This window comes from Labrus bergylta, chromosome 18 (genome assembly GCF_963930695.1).
Source record: "Labrus bergylta chromosome 18, fLabBer1.1, whole genome shotgun sequence".
Lineage (NCBI taxonomy): Eukaryota > Metazoa > Chordata > Actinopteri > Labriformes > Labridae > Labrus > Labrus bergylta.
This window is the reverse complement of record NC_089212.1, coordinates 26,161,642-26,182,473: the sequence shown is the minus strand read 5'-3', so window position 1 is coordinate 26,182,473 and position 20,832 is coordinate 26,161,642. Positions and strand designations below refer to the sequence as shown.

The 20,832-nt window shown below is 41.2% G+C and overlaps 2 protein-coding genes and 1 gene segment (V, D, J or C); 2 read left to right on the top strand and 1 right to left on the bottom strand.

Annotated features, from left to right (window-relative positions):
• Window positions 1–270: 270 nt before the first annotated feature.
• LOC110002661 (ladderlectin-like) overlaps window positions 271–20,832 on the top strand; it is a 191,065-nt gene continuing 170,503 nt past the window's right edge. The window contains exon 1 of one of the 2 annotated variants that reach the window (XM_065947662.1): window positions 271–289. The gene's annotated coding sequence lies outside the window, so the exon portion shown is untranslated. The remainder of the gene's footprint in view (window positions 290–20,832) is intronic. The other variant, XM_065947661.1, reaches the window with a different exon arrangement.
• On the top strand, window positions 10,723–15,695 carry LOC110006091 (M1-specific T cell receptor beta chain-like). The segment is given in 5 exon segments: window positions 10,723–10,875; window positions 14,381–14,716; window positions 14,802–14,825; window positions 14,919–15,025; window positions 15,115–15,695. Coding segments are annotated over 5 exon segments (555 nt in total).
• paplna (papilin a, proteoglycan-like sulfated glycoprotein) overlaps window positions 18,609–20,832 on the bottom strand; it is a 28,575-nt gene continuing 26,351 nt past the window's right edge. Inside the window, exons 25-27 of the mRNA XM_020657745.3 lie at window positions 20,668–20,776; window positions 19,995–20,167; window positions 18,609–19,427 (exon numbers count right to left, since the gene is read on the bottom strand). Coding sequence (XP_020513401.2) covers window positions 19,267–19,427; window positions 19,995–20,167; window positions 20,668–20,776 — 443 coding nt within the window. The 3' untranslated portion in view covers window positions 18,609–19,266. The remainder of the gene's footprint in view (window positions 19,428–19,994; window positions 20,168–20,667; window positions 20,777–20,832) is intronic.

The following is a 20,832-nucleotide window of genomic DNA, read 5'->3' as shown; positions in this document are numbered from 1 at the left end:
ACTAGCATTGCTTCCTCCTCTTCAAGTGTTGTCTGCTGACACCAGAGGATACCCTCTCCAACAAGATGGACTCCAGCATTCGAGACAAACCCTTTCCTCCTCTGCTTACATAGGAACTCGGCTCCTGCAACCAGAAGACCCTATAGAGCAGTGCTCTGGTCGAAGATCTGAATCCCGTTACCCTCCTCTTACATCTGCCATGAAGGAAACCTGCCTGAATCTGTTGATTTAACATTCAACAGAGTGACGATCTAACCAACTTTGCAACGATCACCAGGAGTTACCCCAAGTAAGAGCTTTGGTCTGGGCAGAAATAGTTTCAGAAATAGTTATGTTTCTTTTATAACCACTGATAATTATACATCATTGTTGACGAGACGTCACATTCTGTTTGTTATCTGTTGTAAGCTGCTGCATTTTTTTTATTGTAATGAACTGCTGTGTTCACCTATGTGTGTAATGCTATGCTAGTTTACCTTCAGTCAACGACTTTCACAATCAGAAAGACCAGTGTACCCGCCGTTGAATCAAAGTCTGGCCACTGGCTTTCTGGTGTTTAAGTAACAGTTACTGAACTCAGCTCAGAGAGCTCAAACTATTTCAAAAGGTAGCCACACGGCTTCCTTTGTTGTCCACCATTTTGTCACCATGTGACGAAGCCACATGGTGCATTGTCTCTCTCCACCATCTTGTTTTCTATCTCTCTCTCTCTCATCTACACACACACACACACACACACACACACACACACACACACCTCATTCACAAGACTTGCTTGATAATGTTTGTTGCTTAGATTAGTTTATAATAGTTATTTGTTTAATTGAGTTCATTGATTTTGGATTGATGTTGCTTTGTTTAAATAAATTCTGTTATAATTTAAGAGAGCAGTTGTTTGTGATTACTGGTGTATTTACATTGTGATATAAGCTGGGTGTGAGGGCTTTGTGTATGGATTTCACGCCTTCAATTTATTAAATATAGTTATTAATTATTAATAATATTAGTAATTAAGTAACTAATTTGAGACTGATTTTGGTTATATTTCCCTGGTTTCAGGGTGGTGCCCCAATACTGATTAAACATAGTTTAATCATATTTTATTTGTATTATTAATAATTAAATATTAATTAATTAAAGAATATAACCAAAGTTGACTTGATACAACCCCAACACTTCCAAAAAAGGGCACATAACGCAGGGCTCGACATGATAAATGGCCCTCTGGCCCGGATGAATGATTGACAGAGTCCAGCTGATTGCACGTTCAGCTGGCGGCTTCACTGCTGTCACTCCCGCGGGCGCGCTCGCTACACTGGAGTTGTACACTCACACACAGATTTTAGCACAGGTTTTCTCTACTAAAACACACGTTTGGTAAAACGGTTTTAAAACCATCAGATCCCGACAAAAGCCTATCTTACATCAGAATTCAAATTTAAAAAATCACCAGAAAAGTTGAGAGTGACAGCAGGGCATGACGAAAACAGAAGGGAGAAAAGTTTGAGCCACAGTGACAGACAGCTGGAGGAGCTGGAACACATTAAAGTTAAAGACAAGATCCTGGTAAGGTTATTCACAAAGCATCTTAGCCCTTAAGAGAGCTCCTAAAGTAAAGATCTAAGGATGACGAGTTTCTCACAGAGAAGAAAGAAGGAGGATTCCAGATCTATCACAGCCTCATTAATATCAGATTAAGTAGACCCTTACAGTTAGCAGCATGGTGAATAAACATGAGCACATAAATACAAGAAAAATACACAATATTTTTATAATTAGAGCTCAATTTATTTGATAAAAGTTGTAATTGACTTTTGCATCAGAATGGTTCAAGAGTAAATTGGTGACTGTTATTTTTCGAATCAAAAGTAATGTTCCTGGGCCAGTGGTTACAATGGTCGGGCCAGTGATATATATATCACTGAAATATATATATATATTTTTAGACAGTGGAGTTTCAGTTTTATAGGCTACATTTATAAACTTTAATACGATAAATATCGAGTCATATCGAATATCGACATTAGGCAAAAAAATATCATGATATCAAATTTAGGCCATATCGCCCAGCACTAGGCATGATCAAATACAGGATCAGAGTGGATTCAGAACAAGAAACTTCACACACATGTTTTGAGGAGCTCTGAGACTTATTTAAACTGAAGAAAAGGAGGAGGAGGATATGTGACCTTTAACACAGGACAGAGAAGAAGAATAAAATCGGAACTCAAATATGACCACCTGATTCTTTTTCAGTTTAATTTTCCTCTCAGAGCTTGAAACTTTAATCAAAACTCAAAAACATCAGCTGCATTTCAGCTACTTTCATATTGGTAAATGCATTTTTTAAGACCAGATGACAACAAGCAAACTATTTAATTTAGGATGGGGCGCTGGTAGCCTAGCGTTTGGTGCACACTATGTACAGAGGCTTAAGCCCTTGAGAGCAGGCAGTGCGGGTTCGAATCCAACCTGTGGCTCCTTTCCCCACGCTTTCTCTCTGTCCACTGTCCTATCTCTAAAATAAAGGCATAAAAAGCCCCCAAAAAATCCTTTAAAAAAAGAAATGAATTGAGGGTTTAAAAAAGGAGAATAAGAAACTTGAGTACAAAGTTTGAACAGTTAATCTGTACTGTATTGCTTTTTAAAAAAGCTGACTAACAGACAGCATGCGAGCGTTGGATAGTGTTGGATATCGCGGGGCAGACGTCAGAGCTAAAACGGCGCGCTGCGTTGCTTTCAGGCTCTAAGGACGCTCCAGGAGTAAAGAGCGTGCTGGCCGGTGTGGCATGCTGTTAGGACGAGCTGTAAGAAGTAATGAGAATGAGAGAAGGTCTGTGGCTTCCTTTCATAATGACGGGGCGTATTCTTTAGAGGAGGCGGAGATAGTCAACATTACAGTCTGAGGTTTTCTGTGACTAAAACAGAGAAGCAATAACCAGAGTGAACTGAAGAGCAGCATCATGATTACTTTCTTCTGTTTCACCTTCAGTGTTTTTCTCTTCTCAGGTAATCTAATGAAAAGTCTGTTTACACATTTGTTGTTCTTCATTTCTGTTCATCCATACAGCTGCAGCCTTTTACTGAGCATGACTGTGCGCTGTTGCTTTTCCCACAGGTTCGTCCCTCAGCCAAATAGTCGAGCAGACGCCGACGCACATGTTCAGCAAACCGGGAGAAAAACCCCAAATCAACTGTAAACATGAAATCAAGGACTACAACCGAATGCTCTGGTACAAACAGTTAAAGAACAGACAGATCATAACTTTGCTCCTCAATACAAAAACCTGCTGATACTGTTTTTATTTCATCTCAGCGCTGCACTCCACAGCCCCTTACAGCTGTACCACGACTAACTAATCCAGATCTGATATAACAGGAGGAGGTTTCGTATCAGCAGCAGTACTTCTGCGTTTGTTACACTTTCAGGATTTGTCATCATCTCTAAAATTCTCACACATTTCAGTCAAGAAAATTACAGAAATATAACCCTTTGTTTTTGTGGTGATTGGACATTTCTGTGTATTTTTCCTTGTTTGGTGCTTGTGTTTTTTTTCTTTCAGAGGCTGGGTGTGGCTTATTGGCTGCTGGAGCTCTCTGCAATCACTCACCTGTTCGTCATCTGTAATCACCGGCTGCAGCATTTATACCCTGGTTCAACTCTCCCAAGCTGCCTGATTATTTCCGCCTACACCATGGCAGATCGGCTTCTCAGTATCAGTAGACTTTTTTGTGCTTTGGATACCTGTCACTAATTATCCCTTGTCTTCTTTTTTCCCCAGTACCTCCAACCATCGAGCTCCAGCGCCTCACCACCCAGCCTCTCATTCAAGCCTCACCCGCCTTCACCAGCCTCACTGCAATAAATACCCCTTATCCACCACCCTGTTTTCCGGTCATGCTTTTGGGTCCACTTAAAAACCTTTAAGATCATAACAGTTTTAAATGAGATTTAAAGGCATGCCTGGTGTTAAACACGTTCCTTGAGCTTTCCATTCCAGCCAAATTAGTGGAAAGATTTTTTCTCAATGCAGACCAAAGCAAAACAACAACCAACTTTCCATTAGCTTTGTCACCACCTGTGTTTTTGAGGGTCTCTTCACCTCTAAATACACATACAAGAATATTGTATAAACTGGTAACAGTGAAATAACTGCATGCACTGCCTTAATTGCACACATAAGTTGTCATGACTGAAAAGACGACACTTTCAGCAGAATTAAAACTGCTAACTGCTCACTCCTTTCTTATTCCTGATACCAGTAAGTGCTGTCTGCCACTGACCAGCTGTAACTGATGGCATGCAGATACCCTCTCTACAGCTTACCATTTTAAGAAGGTTTAATCATTTCAATGCTTGCAAATTACACCATGGAAACAAAAAAAAAAGTATAAATATAAAGCTAAATGAAATACAGCAGGGTCCTGAAAAAAAGGATTCAACCAACAGGTGGAGGCACAGCTCATTGTATACACACACACACACACACACACACACATTTATTTGATTTTAAACAATCCTAAACTATTTTTTATTTTGAATTATAACCGTTTCTAAATCTGTTTCCTCCACATGTCAGGTGTGTGCTGTCTCATTTGAGCAGTCTCCTCCACAGATAGTGAAGGAGAACACTGAGGTCCAGATCACCTGCAGACATGATGATAACGTCCGCTGATGCTCTGGTATCAGCAGAGAAACGACGGCCAGCCGCTGACCCTAATTGGGTTTGAAAATGGGAAAAGTACCCCAAGGTACGAGGGTCAATTTGTCGAACAATTCATGCTGAGGGGAGAGGACACAACGAGAGGAGCTCTGATTATACACAAAAACCTGTCACACTCTGCTTGTATTTCTGTGCTGTAACACTGTGATGTGGTTTGATGCCCATCCCTCACTAAAAACTGTGTCTCTTTCCTGTTCCAGAGATGTGAGTGTTTGCACTGGAGGTGGTGCCTCTATTAATACAAGCTCGTTATGAAGGAAGCTGTTTTTCTCCTGTGACTGCACACATTTAGAAATGTCTCCAGCTGCAGTCAGAGTTCTGCTCATCTTGATGATTTCATGTAATGTCATTAACTCCTGAACAGGAATTTCATTTGTATGATTTCAGGGAGGCTATCGTGACGTCAACTGCTACTAAACTGATGTGTTTCTCCCACAGATCGAGGGACAGGTGTGACGTTTCAGCAGTCTCATCCCAGAATAGTCATCAACACAGCCAGGATAGAAATTGGATGCAGCCATAATGATGCCAACCTCTACGTGATGCTCTGGTACCAGCAAACACAAAGCGGCCTGATGAATTTAATCGGTGACAGCTACCTTATCGGTGAACCCGACTATGAGAAGAAGTTCAAGGATCGGTTTGAGATTACAAGAAAAGATTTGACAACAGCAGCTCTGATTATTCCCAGTGTGACTCCATCAGACTCAGCTGTGTATTTCTGTGCTGCCAGTAACACAGTGATGTGGTTTAATATCAGCCCCTCACTAAAACCCTCCTTTGTTTGTTTCCTCTGTGACAGCTGGTAGAATCAGCACACACACATCTACATTACAGCTTAACAACAAGCTTTAATTAAATACATCTCGTGTCATTGTGTGGCTCTGAATTTTGTAATGATAGTTACGTAAAGTTACTTTTGTACCAGGGCTGCAAACAAGGATTGTCCTTATCAGAGGCCCAAGTTCAATCAAGAATATGTATTTTGTGCACACAACGTTATATCATGCCATTTTTTACTTTTTGGTACTTCAGGGGCTCCGTAGTTTTTAGTTCAGTAATGTTATAAATTATTCATACAAAAACATAACTACACATGCACGGATTAAAAAAAACACATATTAAAGGCTTTATATGTGATTTTTTGATCCAGCAGATGTCGCCCTTGAGCACCAGCATGAAACCAAAACAACTCACGCTGCATTGTTGTGTTAGCATGCTAATGCTAGCGATCTTTATTATGCTGGTATCTTCACACTGCATGTAAATTTACCTGAAATGAGCGTGATCTAGAAACACAGTTAAGCAGTGAGTACAGTATGTTATTCTTCTTTTCTCTAGTCCCTCAATTAAACAACTTTTATACACGAGGGGAGGAGTCAGCCGGCCGTCCCGACGATGTAAACAAACTGAAGATAGGACTCTGAAAACTCTGAAAACATCACAGACAGTGGGACTCGGGTGTTACACCCATTGTAGACAGTCATGACTCACAGAGTTATTTTCAGAGGATATACTTGATTTATATTATATTTAAGTGTGAAAAATCACATAGAAAGACTTTAACCAAAAAGTAGTTTACATAACCGGATACTGTTCACTATAGATACAAAAGGACAGCATCCAATTTAAAGGTGCACTATGGAGATCTGGTAATTTAAAAGTTGGAGAAGTTCATTCATTCTGTGCTATATTTTCTGAACTAGATACACAAACTTTACTCCAACAAAAAATGGGTCCCTGGAAGACTGTTTGGAGCTAAAAAATCAACTGGTAGAGTTTATGTTTCACTGTTGTTTAACTGTTGAAGTGACCATTAATGTGACGGTTTGGATCAACCGTTGAAGTGACCGTTAACTTTCAAAACAATGCAGCTAACCGTCCTAAACAGTGAGCTCTACCACAGCAGTTGTGTCAGACTATTCAGTTGCTGTAAAACTATGAGGGACAAAAAATGACTAAAGTATAGATCAATAAATTCATTAATAAATAAATAAATGTTGGGAGAAATGCATACAATAATGTATAAATAAATAAATAATTAAATAAATGCATCCATAAATATATCAATAAATATATAAATGCTGAAAACAATACATCAATGAATAAATAATAAATACACTTTGTTTATGAAAAAGGCTATTTATATATTTTTACATGTATTTATTCATTTATTAGCGTATTTCTACAGTTAATTATGTATCAATGCATACATTTCCACATTAATTGAGTTATTAATTTATTTCCGTGTTTTTACATTTACACATCTAGTTATTTCTGTGTCCAGGTCGTAAGAGGAAAAGTATTTATGTAAATTTGCTTCTGTCTGTTTTTCAAAATTGACCAATCCTACTTCAGTAATGTTAGGACGGCCCACTTAATTTACATATTTACTTTTCCTTGTACAACATGGACACAGAAATACATAAATATATTTATTCATATATTATTTTTTATATGAATTGTTGCATTTATTTATATATATATATATTTGTTGATGCAATTATTTAATTATTTATTTATTTATTTATACATTATTGTATGCATTTCTCCCAACATTTATTCATTTATTTATACTTTAGTCATTTTTTGTTCCTCATATAAAATGTCCACCAATGTCAAAAGAAAATATTCGAGCAATTAACCAACTAGCTAATTAAAACTATCAAAAAAATAAAGGAGTAAGTAACAATTGTTCACTGTTAGCTAGTCCAACCTTAGCCGCATAACTGTTAGCAGTTAGCAACCAATATCTTAGCCAAATATAGCTTAGCCCAGGACACAACACGATTAAAAGAAGGCAATTTATTACCTTGGAGGGATGAAGGTACAAAATCTGGAAGACTGAACAATTTGAAAAAGTATCAAATAGGAAAAAGTCAGAAAATAAAACTAAACTCAAGAGGATTAGCATTCTTTGCTAACAGTTTGAGTGCGGTTACGTTAACTGGTGACTTTTAGCCAAATGCGACAGTTAAGCGTTATTATGCTAAAATACCCGCTAAAAATGTCTTAAATTAAAAGAACATTACTTGTTTACTAACCACCTCCAACATTTGTTGTATCTTCGACGCACACAGAAGCTTTAAGCTGTTTTACATTTCTTTCTCCCCAGCAACCGTTTGACAGGGCTCGACCTCCGAACTCCTACCGGTCAGTGTACCGTGTGGGCGGGGCATCCTTGTAAAAAGCCCGCTCTACTCAATGCCGACCAATCACAGTCCACAGAGACTCAGCAGCAGATATTCATCCAATCACCGCAGTAAGAGGTTAAAGTTAAACACACACAAACTGAAAGTGAAAACATCATCACAAATGTTAAAGAAGTATAACACAAAGAGGCAAAAATAATTTAATTAAATGACTTTAAAAACATTTTAATTATTTTCAATTCAACTGATATGAAGAAAAAAACATTAAGACCTTTTATGGTTTTTCTACTCATAACATTAAAGAGTTTGATATATGAAAGGCATGGAGTCATGATGTTTGAAAGCATTTCTTTCTTCTTACACAGTGTTTAAAATATTTTTCAAATGAGTATAATGCCAAACTTTTATGGTTTTTGAATAAAAGTGCTGCAAAGAAAGCAGAGGCAAGCAGATTTTTTATTATCATCAAGATCAGCGATTATCAGAGGAGCTGAAGAGGAGGCGTGGTGGTGTGATGGAGATAATAAGAAAGTCCATGTTTGATGTGTCATCTGTTTGTCAGACATGAACAACATGACAATGCTCCTCCTAAATCTGAGTACAGACTGTAAAAGTCATTTGATCTGCAAATATGCATATATATATATATATATATATATATATATATATATATGCAAATATGCATATATGCATATATATATATAAAAAAAAAAAATCAAGGTTTTTTGGTACTTTTTATGCAAATATTTTCTAAATAGGACAGTGCACATAGTCAGAAATCAGGGAGAGAGAGTGAATGACATGCAGGAAATGAGCCACAGGTCGGATTCGAACCTATAGGCCACCCACTTGGAGGACCACAGCCCCTCGATAGGGCACGTACACTGATCACTAAGCTTCTGGCGCCCCCTATGAATTTACATTTAGTCATGGCTGTTGCACAGGTCTTAGTTTAAGTTGAGTTTCCAGGATGTGGCAGCTTTAATACACATTTGGACTTTTGCTGCTCAGTCTTACCATTCAAAGTTGATGTGACTTTTCTCTAACTGCTGTCTCTGTGATGAATTGATGCAAATATTGAATTCAAACTTTATCTCAACAATGACATTAACTGACTTTCTTCACAGGTAAAGTGGAGGGTGTTTCCCCTCTCGGGTTCTTACTGAAGGGACTGATGAGCTGACGACAACATGCACATATGATGCCAACTTATTCTCCAGGATGCTGTGGTACCAGCACAAACCAGGCAGCCGGTCTGTGATCCTTATTGGGAATCAGAGCCAGGTGTCTGTCCCATCTCAACTCCTCTGTTACCTTCAAAATCTGGTATTGGGACAACTACATGCAGAAGTGAGTGGATTGTTTTTATTTAGCAATTGTGACACCCCCAAGCTGCTCTTGGACCAAACCTGCAGAATTCACTTCCTCTCTGCTGACCCCTGTGCATCCTGTGCTTCAACACATCAAGGTAGAGTCAGACGGAGAGGACGTGGAGGACAAACCACTCATCAGTCACATCTGTCAGGGAGTGATCCTCTGTAAAAGTGTCTCCTGACAGTTTGTGTGAAGAGGTGTGACCAGCAGAGGCGTCCCTCCCTCTGAGCACTGATAATCTAACAAACATCAGTTTCCTCTCTTCCTTCCCTCAGCTTCTTTTCTTAGCTGTCACAGAAATAGCAGCAGCCGGCTCGTCGTCTCTCAGCAGAGCTGCACAGCTGCTCTCCCAGGCTCACCGAGATGGAGGCTGAGATACGGAGGAGCACAGAAACTAACACGCTGGAGGTTTTTGTATGATGCTTTCTCACCGTGGGGACAGGGAGCCACGGTGATACATTCCTATGGAGCCGCCGTACAAAAACCTCCTCCCATGAACACACAGTGAGCAGACTGCTGCGTGCTGCAGGAGAGCAGAAACACATGAAATCTGGAGGTGGACAAGAGGACAGGAGGCTTTAGCAGCACAGCGTGCATTCATATAGAGGAAACCTGCAGGAAAAGGTGTTTCTAACATCTTTAAGTTCACATGTTCACAGTCTGGATCTTTCTTTCTCTGCTCTTCAGAAACAACAACACTCATGTGAACTCTCTGAAGCTCATCCTGCATGTTTAAACCTCCTTCATCCTCTGGATCATCACTCTGAGCGACATCGTGCACATTCTGGGACCTTTTGTATCTTTTTGTTGGAGGAGACTTTCAGTGTGACACTGGAACTGAAGCTCACTTTGGAGAGGGAACACGACTCACAGTTCTGGGTAAGTTGGAGCTTTAATCACTGACGTTCACTTAAACAGACTTCAACTAGTGAACAAGTTGTTTTCAAGTCAAAGACAAAACATGTTGTAGTGAAGAGTCTGAATTATTGAGCTGAACAGAGACACTGTGAGCTACACTGAACCTGCTTACTTTGGCCCAGGAACCAAACTCTCAGTTTTAGGTAAATATTTCAGTGTTTCACTCTCTTATGATGGATTTCATGTTGCTGCAGAGACTCAGTATAGATGGAAATATGAGACAAAGCTTCTTACAGATTAGTGTGGCAGAGAAAGAAAGAAGAGTTTGATGCTCAGTGTTTCTGCACTGTGACAACGCTAACGAGGCGTACTTCGGCCCGGGGACTAAACTGACTGTTTTAGGTGAGTCTGGGATGATTCAGATGTTACAAATGTTTTAGGTAAGAGAAGCTTTCTGCAAACACAGTCTGCAGATCAAACTTACAGAGAGACACCAGGTCAAAGGTCAGTGTCAGCTCGGAGCTTTTTGACGTTAAGATTCAGCACTGTGTCAACAACGAGGCGTACTTCGGCCCGGGGACTAAACTGACTGTTTTAGGTGAGTCAGATCTTTATAAATGTACAAAGATAAACGTGATGAGACGTTCTCAGGATCCTGATATGTTTGGGTTATTATCAGTTCAGCTCAGAGCTTTTTGACATGAAGCTTCAGCGCTGTGCTAATTACGAAGCGTACTTCGGTGCAGGAACTAAACTGACTGTTCTCGGTGAGTAAGACTGTTGAATTCAGCTCATAAAAGAAGTTAAACCGAGTAAAAGTAGAGCCGTGTTTTGGTTTTTTGAAGAGGATCTTTGAGAGCTGCTTCCTTTGCATTGAAACATTTGTGAGATTTGAACTAGACGAGAGGAGGGAGCAGCGTCTGGTTTGTTTTGAGTCACAGACGACTTCACTGTGACTCTGGTTCTTCAGAGGCTCACTTTGGTGGAGGGACACGGGTCACTGTTTTAGGTAAGGAACTCATTCTTAACATGAACAGTCTGTGATGAAAGTCTGCAGAACAAACTCGTTCAGTGTCAGCTCGCAGCTTTTTGACATTCACCTTGAACGCTGTGTCAGTCAGTCAGAGGCGTACTTCGGCCCGGGGACTAAAGTGACGGTTCTTGGTGAGTAAAGGGACGAGATGGGATCAGAAAACTTCACCTGTCGCACACTTAGAACGAGAGCTGGAGGCCTGTCCAGCATATTTAATGGATAAGTGAACAGAGAAGTTAAACAGGTAACTACATGAAGAGGGAGTTTGTCTGACTCGTCATCATCAGCAGGTCAATCAGATTGAAATCTTTTAAAGTCTTTATGATCATGAGAGAAGTCAAAGGAATCATCTAGATGGTCAGAAGGTGACGTTAAGTGAAGGGAGATTAAAGTCTTAACGTTTAAAGAACGAGCAGAGTTTAGATTCAACGAGCTCCAGATGAAGACAAAGAGAGTTTTTGTGAGGGTGGAAAGTCTCTGTGCTCCTACAGCGAGGCTTACTTTGGAGCTGGAACTAAACTCTCTGTTTTAGGTAAGAAAAGCCTCAAACAGAGCAGAACTCACTGGTTCTCTCCAGGTGTCCTCATTAAGATGCTTTAATAAGTGTACTGTTAGAGCTCGTGTGTGACCATGAACAGAGTCCTCTCTTTTTCAAACATGTGAAGGACTTTCTGCTCACTGTGTGTTCATGTCAAAAAAGCAGCATGGCGTTTTGTTCTGCTGTAAACGTTGAGAGCATAAATCAAACATTTGGCTGTGAGCCCGGATTATTCCTCTCACACAGAGTTCTTATCAGCTCTGTGAAACGCTGTGAGCTACCAGGCAGAGGCTCACTTTGGAGCGGGAACCAGACTCAGTGTTTTAGGTAAGACGACTAGAAACAGGACAGAATATATCATCAAGTCTGTAACTCCTCCAGGTCAGGGTCAAAGGTCGGATCTGATCTCATGCTCCTAAAGGATCTTAAATCAGAAGTTTAATGTCAGAGACGGCGTGCAGCTCAGAGGTCGAGGAGGTTTTTCTGCAGCTCTGTTTCAGTGTGAACTACGATCCTGCTTACTTTGGAGCTGGAACTAAACTCAGCGTTTTAGGTAAGACGACTTAAAAACAACAGAATATATCATCCAACTAAAGTCTGTAACTGGTCCAGGTCAGGGTCAAAGGTCGGTTCTGATCTCATTCTCTTAAAAGGATCTTAAATTAAGAAGTTTGTGCAGCTCAGAGGTTGAGCAGTTTCTCTGCAGATCTGTTTCAGTGTGAACAACCTCGATGCTGCTTACTTTGGAGCTGGAACTAAACTCAGCGTTTTAGGTAAGAAAATGACAAAAATAATCACACACACCTCGTGATGTTTTATTGAAACTCTAAGAGAACGATGTTTTAGTCAGGGTGGTTTAAAGATGTCTTATAATGTTTTGTTTCTTGATCTCCTGGAGCGCTCACGTCCTGCTGAGATAGTTTGCAGAAAAGCTACCAAAGAAAATGAACATGTAGATTTACATACTGTCAAATGTAGAACTTTATACTTTCTGCTCGGTATTTTCCTGTAAATTAACAAAACTACATTTACAACAATCATCCTGTAATCTGCTCTGGAACTGTCAGATCATTCATGCAGCATGTTTCTCTAAACGTTGAATCTTTCTGTTTGTTGGATCAGTACATTTTTAATCTCATCTTCTATGATCTCACATTAGTTGATGATACCGCTGCAGAGAGACACATTCAGAGCATGTGTTTAAAGAGAATCTCCAGGGTGCCTGTAGCGTAAACTTCTGATTTAAGTTTTTTTTTAAATAATGAGATCAGGATCAGCCTTTAACTCTGACCTCTGACCTCTGACCTGCTGGAGATGTTCAGAAGGATTGTTGTGGTCAAGCGTGCGAGAGGAGGAAGATGGAGGATCAATTCTTGAGTCTGAAGTCAAAATGTCACAAATGAAAGGTTGAAAATAAATATTTTCTTTAATACGTTCCAGGAAGAAGAAACTAAATGATATCAGGAAGGTTTCTCCAATCAGAGGCAGAGGAGATGAGATATTTTGACTTGAGGAATAAGAAAAGAGGGAGAGGAGGAAAACGTTTTCAACCACACGGTTAGAGAATAAAGTCTTGATATGAAGTGTGGCGTCAAAGCGTCAGAAATGAAGCTGAAATGTTACACAATAAAGAATCATAGTTGTTCTCCTGAAAGTTAAAACTTATTCTCCAAATGCTAAACAACAAGAATCATCTTTTTCTTTTCAAAAAGAACTTCAACTTTATTTTACTCTCCTCTGCCTCGCCCTCGTGAGCGTCTGCACAGACGATAAAGAGAAGGTTAAACTCTCAGTATTTTATTCCTCACTCCAAAAAAGTGAGAGAAGAAATGTTTTTAAACTACAGAAACCAGTCCATGAGTTTGGTTCCTGTTGTGTAAAGAGACATGAAATCAGCTGTTAGTGGATCAGAGTCAGTTTTCCTGCTGTGTTCAGACTCTTCTCCTGCTTCTTTTGGAGACAGAACCAAACTAAAAGTCCTGGGTGAGAGCCACAAACTGAATATTCATGTAAAAATATGTTGATATATAAATCCCTCTGAGTGTGAGATCTGCTCACTGTGAGCATCATGTTTGATTCAGAGTGATTCTGTGTCTTTCTGCACCCTGATGTTCACGTCCTCACTCGGCTCTGAAGACCTCAGACGCACACTGGAGCAGAGGTGTCAAAAGTATTGACATTGATTACTCAGGTAGAAGTATAGATACTAGGGTTTAAAAAGACTTCTGTAGAAGTTAAAGTATCAACTCAAGCTTTTTACTCAAAGTGTAAAAGTACTGGTTTCAAAACTACTTAAAGTATAAAAGTTAAAGTAATGTAAGGGGGAAAAAATGCCATTAAGGACAAAAGCTTAGGCCGCACCATAGCGTGTAGGAATGGTATATGTTTATACTTCTCATCCAACCACAATCAAATTCACTCTATCAGGACGGCGCGATTGATCTGGATAGGTTTTTGAAGGATGACAAGCCGGAGTGAAAACAAGCTGAAATGAAATAGGAGTAACAAGGCTATTTTTAAAATGTAAGGAGTAGAAGTAAAAAGTCTGCTGAAAAAGAATTACTCCAGTAAAGTATAGATACCCAAAATGTCTACTTAAGTAAGAGACACCTCTGCACTGGAGTGAGGTGTGACTCTTGAGGTTTGTTGTGGATCCGTCTGCAGCTTTAACTCGCTGATTTCTGTCCTCTGTGTTTTGCAGAAGAAGGACTTAAGGTCACTCCACCGACAGTCAGAGTTCTCCCAGCTTCTCCAAAGGAGTGTGGACACCAGAGTAAGACCATCGTTTGTGTGGCCAGTGGATTCTACCCGGATCATGTCAGCTTCTCCTGGACCGACAAAGAGGTCGAGGTCAGCTCAGGTGTGGCGACGGACAGCGAGGCCGTGCTGGAAGAAGGAAAGACCTACGTGATGAGCAGCAGGCTGAGGGTCTCTGCTGAAGAGTGGAACAATCCTGACAATGAATTCACCTGCACCGTCCGCTTCTTTGACGGGGACAAAACGGTCCCTTACTCTGCTTCAGTTAAAGGAATAGAAGGTAATAATCTGATTCTTCATCTGTTAGAAAAACAAACACAGCGACATGTTTCCTCGTCTGATTCTCGTCTCTTTTCTCCTGACAGCTGAAAGAAAAACCATCACCAGAGGTAAACGTCTTACTACACTGTGATGATCATAGAACTCATATAAACTGAATGTTTCCTTCTTTAAATCTCATCTCCATGTTTGAACTCTTTCAGACAAATATCTGAAGGTCACGCAGAGCGCCAAACTGACGTACAGCGTGTTCATCGTGAAGAGCTGTTTCTACGGAGCGTTTGTAGCTTTTCTGCTGCTCAAGTTTCAGGTGAGCTCGAGTTTAAATCCTCTCCTCTGACCGCTTTGGGATCTGTGAGTTGAATAATAAAGACGTGGTGTTCTTTCTGTTTGTTCCAGGGGGCGAAGCAGAAGAACTGAGAGCAGAGCCGACGCCTCACAAGAGGATTCTGGGAAATCTGCTCAGTGTTCATGTCTGTGTATGAAGTTAGCAAACCTTTAATCTTCAAGCTACTTTTAAAATGATTGTTCTTTGGGGCGCCATATAGCCTAGCGGTCATGTTGCACGCCCCATGTACGGCGGTTGTGTCCTCGTCGCAGCGAGCGGCCGTGGGTTTGAATCCGACCTCTGACCTCCTCTCTCTTCAGCTGTTCTTTCTCATAAAAGCAAAAAGACCCAAAAAATATCTTTCTTTTTTTTTAAAGATCGTCCTTCACAGACGCTTCACTCTGAACGTCATCAAAGAAAATCACAACGATACCTTTAAAAACAGACGTGAAGAACGAGCTACGATCAGACCAGAGCTGCACACATGATCCATCTTATCACACTTCAGAGTTACAAAGATGTGTCGTGTTTTATTCTTTCTTTCTTTCTGTCCTTCTGTCACTGAAAACTTCACGTCTTTTCTTTCTGCTCTGTACGAGAATTATATTCAAATGTGTCATCTTTAATAAAGACTTATCAGACTTTACTTCAATTCTTTGACTGCTTGCTTCTTTTTTGTCTCGATGAAATGTTTAAAAAAATCAAGATTAAGATTCATTATTTAAATACAAAGGTTTATAATCGAGCTTCTTTATTTCTTTTTTCGTCTTCTGACTCCTCAAAGCTCTTTTACACTGCAGGTCACACCTACACATTCACACACTGATGGTAGAGGCCGCTGAGTAAAGAGTCCATCAGTATTAACTCATCCATTCATACACATTCACACACTGATGGTAGAGGCTGCTGAGTAAAGAGTCCATCAGTATTAACTCATCCATTCATACACATTCACACACTGATGGTAGAGGCTGCTGAGAGTCCATCAGTATTATCTCATCCATTCATACACATTCACACACTGATGGTAGAGGCTGCTGAGTAAAGAGTCCATCAGTATTAACTCATCCATTCATACACATTCACACACTGATGATAAAGCAGTGGGAGCAACATGGGGTCAATCGCTTGCCCAAGGACACATCGTACATCACGTGAGTGACTTTATGAGATTTTCTTGAAACTTTGATAATTTATAAAAGTTGATTGAGTTTTTCTCAGAGAGGGGGATGTACGGTGGCCTTGGAGCAATAAAAATAAGAAGTTTAAAATGGAGAGAACATTTTTGTTTTTTAACAAGTGTTTTTTATGAAAGATAAAATAGAAAATTGAGATTCAAAACAAAACAAATAAAGAGAATGAAGGTTTTATGTGATTTATACCCAGCTGGCTCCAACATTTCCCGTCTCTCTCGAGCTGTTGCTCTTCTGGATCTCTGCAGTGTTAAAGTTGATCCACAAACAGGATGCAGAAATTAAAGTTTATTCAGGTCGGACACACGCACAGAAAAACTCCTACAGACTCAAATTCTTCCATCTAACAGAAGTTATTCAAACAGAGAAACTGTCTCTCCTCACAGCCTCTTCACACACAGAGACACAAATGATCAGAGACATGTCCTCCTACGTCTCCCAGGCCGCTCTACTGTTGACCAGAAGTAACAAACTAAAGACACTTTTAAAGATACTGACTCTACCTCTCGGCCTAAAAATCAACATTAATCAAACATGATCTATAACTCAGCAGGCTCTAAACCAGAACAAGTGGACAGATAAGTCGTACTTTCTCAGTCTTCTTGTCCTCGCTCTCACACCTCCTCCCACGCCGAGCATCTTTGTTTCCACAGTGGGAGGTATTTTTAGCTGCTCGCTTTATCTCCCTCTTTTCTCAGAAATCTGTTATTTCTCTCCCACATGATGCTGAAACACGTCAGCTCAGGAAACTTCAGGAGCTGATTTATTTGTATCATTTTCCATTCAGCTAACTGAGTCATGTGACCTGCAGTGACCTGCAGTGAGGGAGAGCTTGGCGTCCCTGCCTCGGTGTCTTTTTCATGTCTTTAATGTTTTGATGTGTTCTTAATGAGATTATTAATTCATTTGTGTTTTTTTCTCGACCCCATTAGTTGAGATTTCTCTCTCCTTTATGTCCTGATAGGTGGAACATCGAGCACTTTTCAATTTCTGTTTTGGTTTTAAATATTTCTCCTCCTCTTGTGTCTTGTTCCTTGTTACATCAATTTGTTAATCTGTGTGTCATGATGGATGTCAAGTTTGCTTGCTGTTAACAAATCTATCTACGAGTACAGATAAAGTCACCTGAACCTGAACCTTGGCCTAGACCTGGACCTTAGCCTAGACCTGGACCTGGACCTTACATCCTCGTCTTTATTCCAACATCTGGTGCACAGTATTCAGATGTTTTTCTATTTTTAAACTTTGACCAAACAAAATAAGAATCTTATGACAGTTTACATTCTGATGAAGAGTTAAAAAAAAAAGTATTTCCATTGGTTCAAACTGGTTCAGTAAGAAGTACACGTGTGTGTGTGTGTGTGTGTGTGTGTGTGTGTGTGTGTGTGTGTGTGTGTGTGTGTATGTGTGTGTGTGTGTGTGTGTGAGCGTAGCACACAACAACAGGAAGTGTGAGCTGTGTCAGAGACGTGAAAGCTGCAGACGAGCAGAGAGGAGAGGATGTGGTCACAGAGCAGAGAGCACATCTCTCTGTGTGCTCACCACACACACCTGCAGCTACACACACACACACACACACACACACACACACACACAGCTGCAAAACTTCCATTTCCATGTCAACTGAAGCTACAGAAGAAGGTCACAGTCTGTCGTGAGTTTGAATTCTCTCTGATCTGGTGCAAAGATCTGCAGCTCATGTTCTCATTCTGACATGAGGGTGTGTGTGTGTGTGTGTGTGTGTGTGTGTGTGTGTGTGTGTGTGTGTGTGTGTGTGTGTGTGTGGCCCGGGCTTTCCTGACTTCAGTCTATGAAATGACTCTTCTTTTCTTTGGGACAGGCAGCTTTAAGACGAGCCGTTAGCTCAGTAGTTTAAATGATACAGGAATGCAGGAAGGAGCTACAGGTCAGATTCTAACTCGGGCCGGGAATCCTTCATCCACTATGTCAGGACTATAAAATGTTTAATTAACTCCAGAATGAATATTTAGACTTACAGGGGAATTAGGTTCCACAGTCCACCCCGACCATGAATACATTTACAAACAAACATCAGATGAAGAACATCAGAAATAACAAACACACAGAGCTGGCACGCTGACCCCCTCGTGTGGTCTCTTTGGGTAATGACACCCACACGGGACAGCTAAAAAGCTCGGTTTAAGGACAACAGTGATAAACTAATGAGTCAATAAATAAAGACAGGATATATATTTAACCCTGAGACAGTCACACTCTGGCGCCCCCCTGTGGTGCAGACTGGAACGTCAAGTCAAACAGGATTCACACAAAACACAGCAGCTTTTTATTTATTTATCAAAATATTGTTTTTTTATTATCAAATAATTACAATAAAAAAAATAAAAAAACAGCCCAGAGATGAAACCCAACACTTCATCAGTGAAATGTCAGAGAGTCGTTTAAAAAAAAGCGAGAGAGGGAGAGAGACAGAGAGGGAGAGACAGAGAGAGAGAGAGAGAGAGAGAGAGAGAGAGAGAGAGAGAGACACACAGAGAGACAGGGAGAGAGAGAGAGAGGGAGAGAGAGAGAGAGAGACAGAGAGAGAGAGAGAGAGAGAGACAGAGAGAGAGACAGAGACAGAGAGAGACAGAGACAGAGAGACAGAGAGAGAGAGAGAGACAGAGACAGAGAGAGAGAGAGAGAGAGGGAGAGATGATTCTCTTGAGAACAGAGAACAGGGTCAGCAGGTTAATAAGTTATGTTCAGGACGTCTCGGAGGTTTCATCACAGTCAGCTGGTGTTGACAGCAGGTCAGGTTCTATGTTTTTATATTCAGTGTACAAACAGACTCCTGCTTCACAGATTCATCTACAGTCATCGGTCCCTTTGTCATTCCTTTATGAATCCTGATTCTGCACAAACGGGTCAGATGTCCGGGGTCTCCAGTCTTTTTGGCGATCGCAGTAGTTCAGAGTTCAAAGTGTTTTTGTTTTTTTTAAGAATGCAGTCCTCCAAACGGCTTCACCTCCAGAGTCTTTCAAAACAACAACAACAACAACGTCGTCAGCTTTATCCGAGTCGGCCGAACCTTTTGTTCCTCTGTGAGTGCCGGGTGCAGCTGGCGCAGCAGAAACTGGAGTAGTACGAGTTGGAGCAGAGCCGGGCGTAAACGATCAGCTCACAGTTGGCGAGCTCGGGCTGGTCGACGCACTCTGGAGGAACATCACCGCCTGAGACAGAAAAGAAAGACGATTATTGACTTTCTTTGTTTTTGCATAAAATCAGTTTAAATAAAATCCACTGAGAAGCCGGACCCTGGAGTGGAGTGCTGTGCTTTGGTCGTTCTCTATTTCAGCCCTGCTCAGAACAGGCTGTTTCTGTGTCTGTACCTTTAAATATGTAAATGAGCTGTGTCTGACCACGCCCCCTCTCTGGAAGGGCTTGGGTGTACTCGGTCTTTCTCGCTCCATGTCCTATTGTTTACGGTGAGAAGGCAGACTCAGAGGGCAGAACAAACACCTAGCTGTGGGAGTGTCACCCACCTGGGGGAGGGGCTACTGCCCTTTGTGATGTCATGAAGGGAAAATCTCCAAACGGCCTGTTTGAGCACACATTTTCTGAAAAGTGGAGCAGGCAGAAGACGGAGAGGATGGACTTTTCTCATCATAGGGGGGTTTGTAGACGGACTAGAGACACATGTTAGAGTTAGAGGAACATGGAGAAGGGGATTTTAAAATCCTTCCCCGGGGATTTTGGTGTAAGCGTTCGCTAAAAGAAGCTCGCCGTGTTTTTCTCACCTTGTGTGTCTTTAGTGACTCTGACTTCGGCTGTGGCGCTCACAGAGTAGATGCCGGTGTAAGCGTTACACGTGTACGTCCCCTCGTCTGAAGGCTTCACGTTGTTCAGGATCAGGCTGCCGTCAGACGACGTCAGGATTTTACGACCGTCCGGACGCACCGGGACGCCGTTTCTGCAGGAAAGACAGGAGAGAGTAAAACTGTGATGTTCCATGAGCTCTGTAACGGCATCTCGTGTGAAAACAGAAGCTGCTTATGTCTTTGTTTTAATATTTTTCTCTCGGGGTCTGATTCACTAAACGCACGCCGTACTGCGCTGCACAGCTAACGGTGACTCTTTGCACGTTTAAAAAGACATTAAGAGGCAAAACAAGAGCAGGGAGCAGGACGTGATTGAGCCTGAACGTGATCAGCGCTGGAGCAAATGATGCACTCTTTTTTGGCGCCATTAGCTGCCTCAATCCATGAATCACACCCGTACTTTAGGATGGTCGTTGTGTGTCATCCCCCCCAACACCACCGCCCAGCTACAGCGCCATCCTGTGGGAAACACTGATCACTCTTCTAACAGTTAAAGCTCAAGTTCCTTCTTTCAGATTATTCTGTTACCAAAAGCACCGACCCACCTCCTGGTCTAACAGGATCCATGCTTGAAGGGGTCGTGATCTTTTACCTGGACCAGCCGATGTTGACGTTGTCTCCTGACACCACGCAGGGCAGCAGAGCTGTGCTGCCTTCAGACACCTGGATGCTATTTGGAGCGGTGGTGATCTTCAGGTCGGCTGGAGGATCAAAACAGAGAGAAACACACTTTAAACACTCACACTGCTCCTCGATG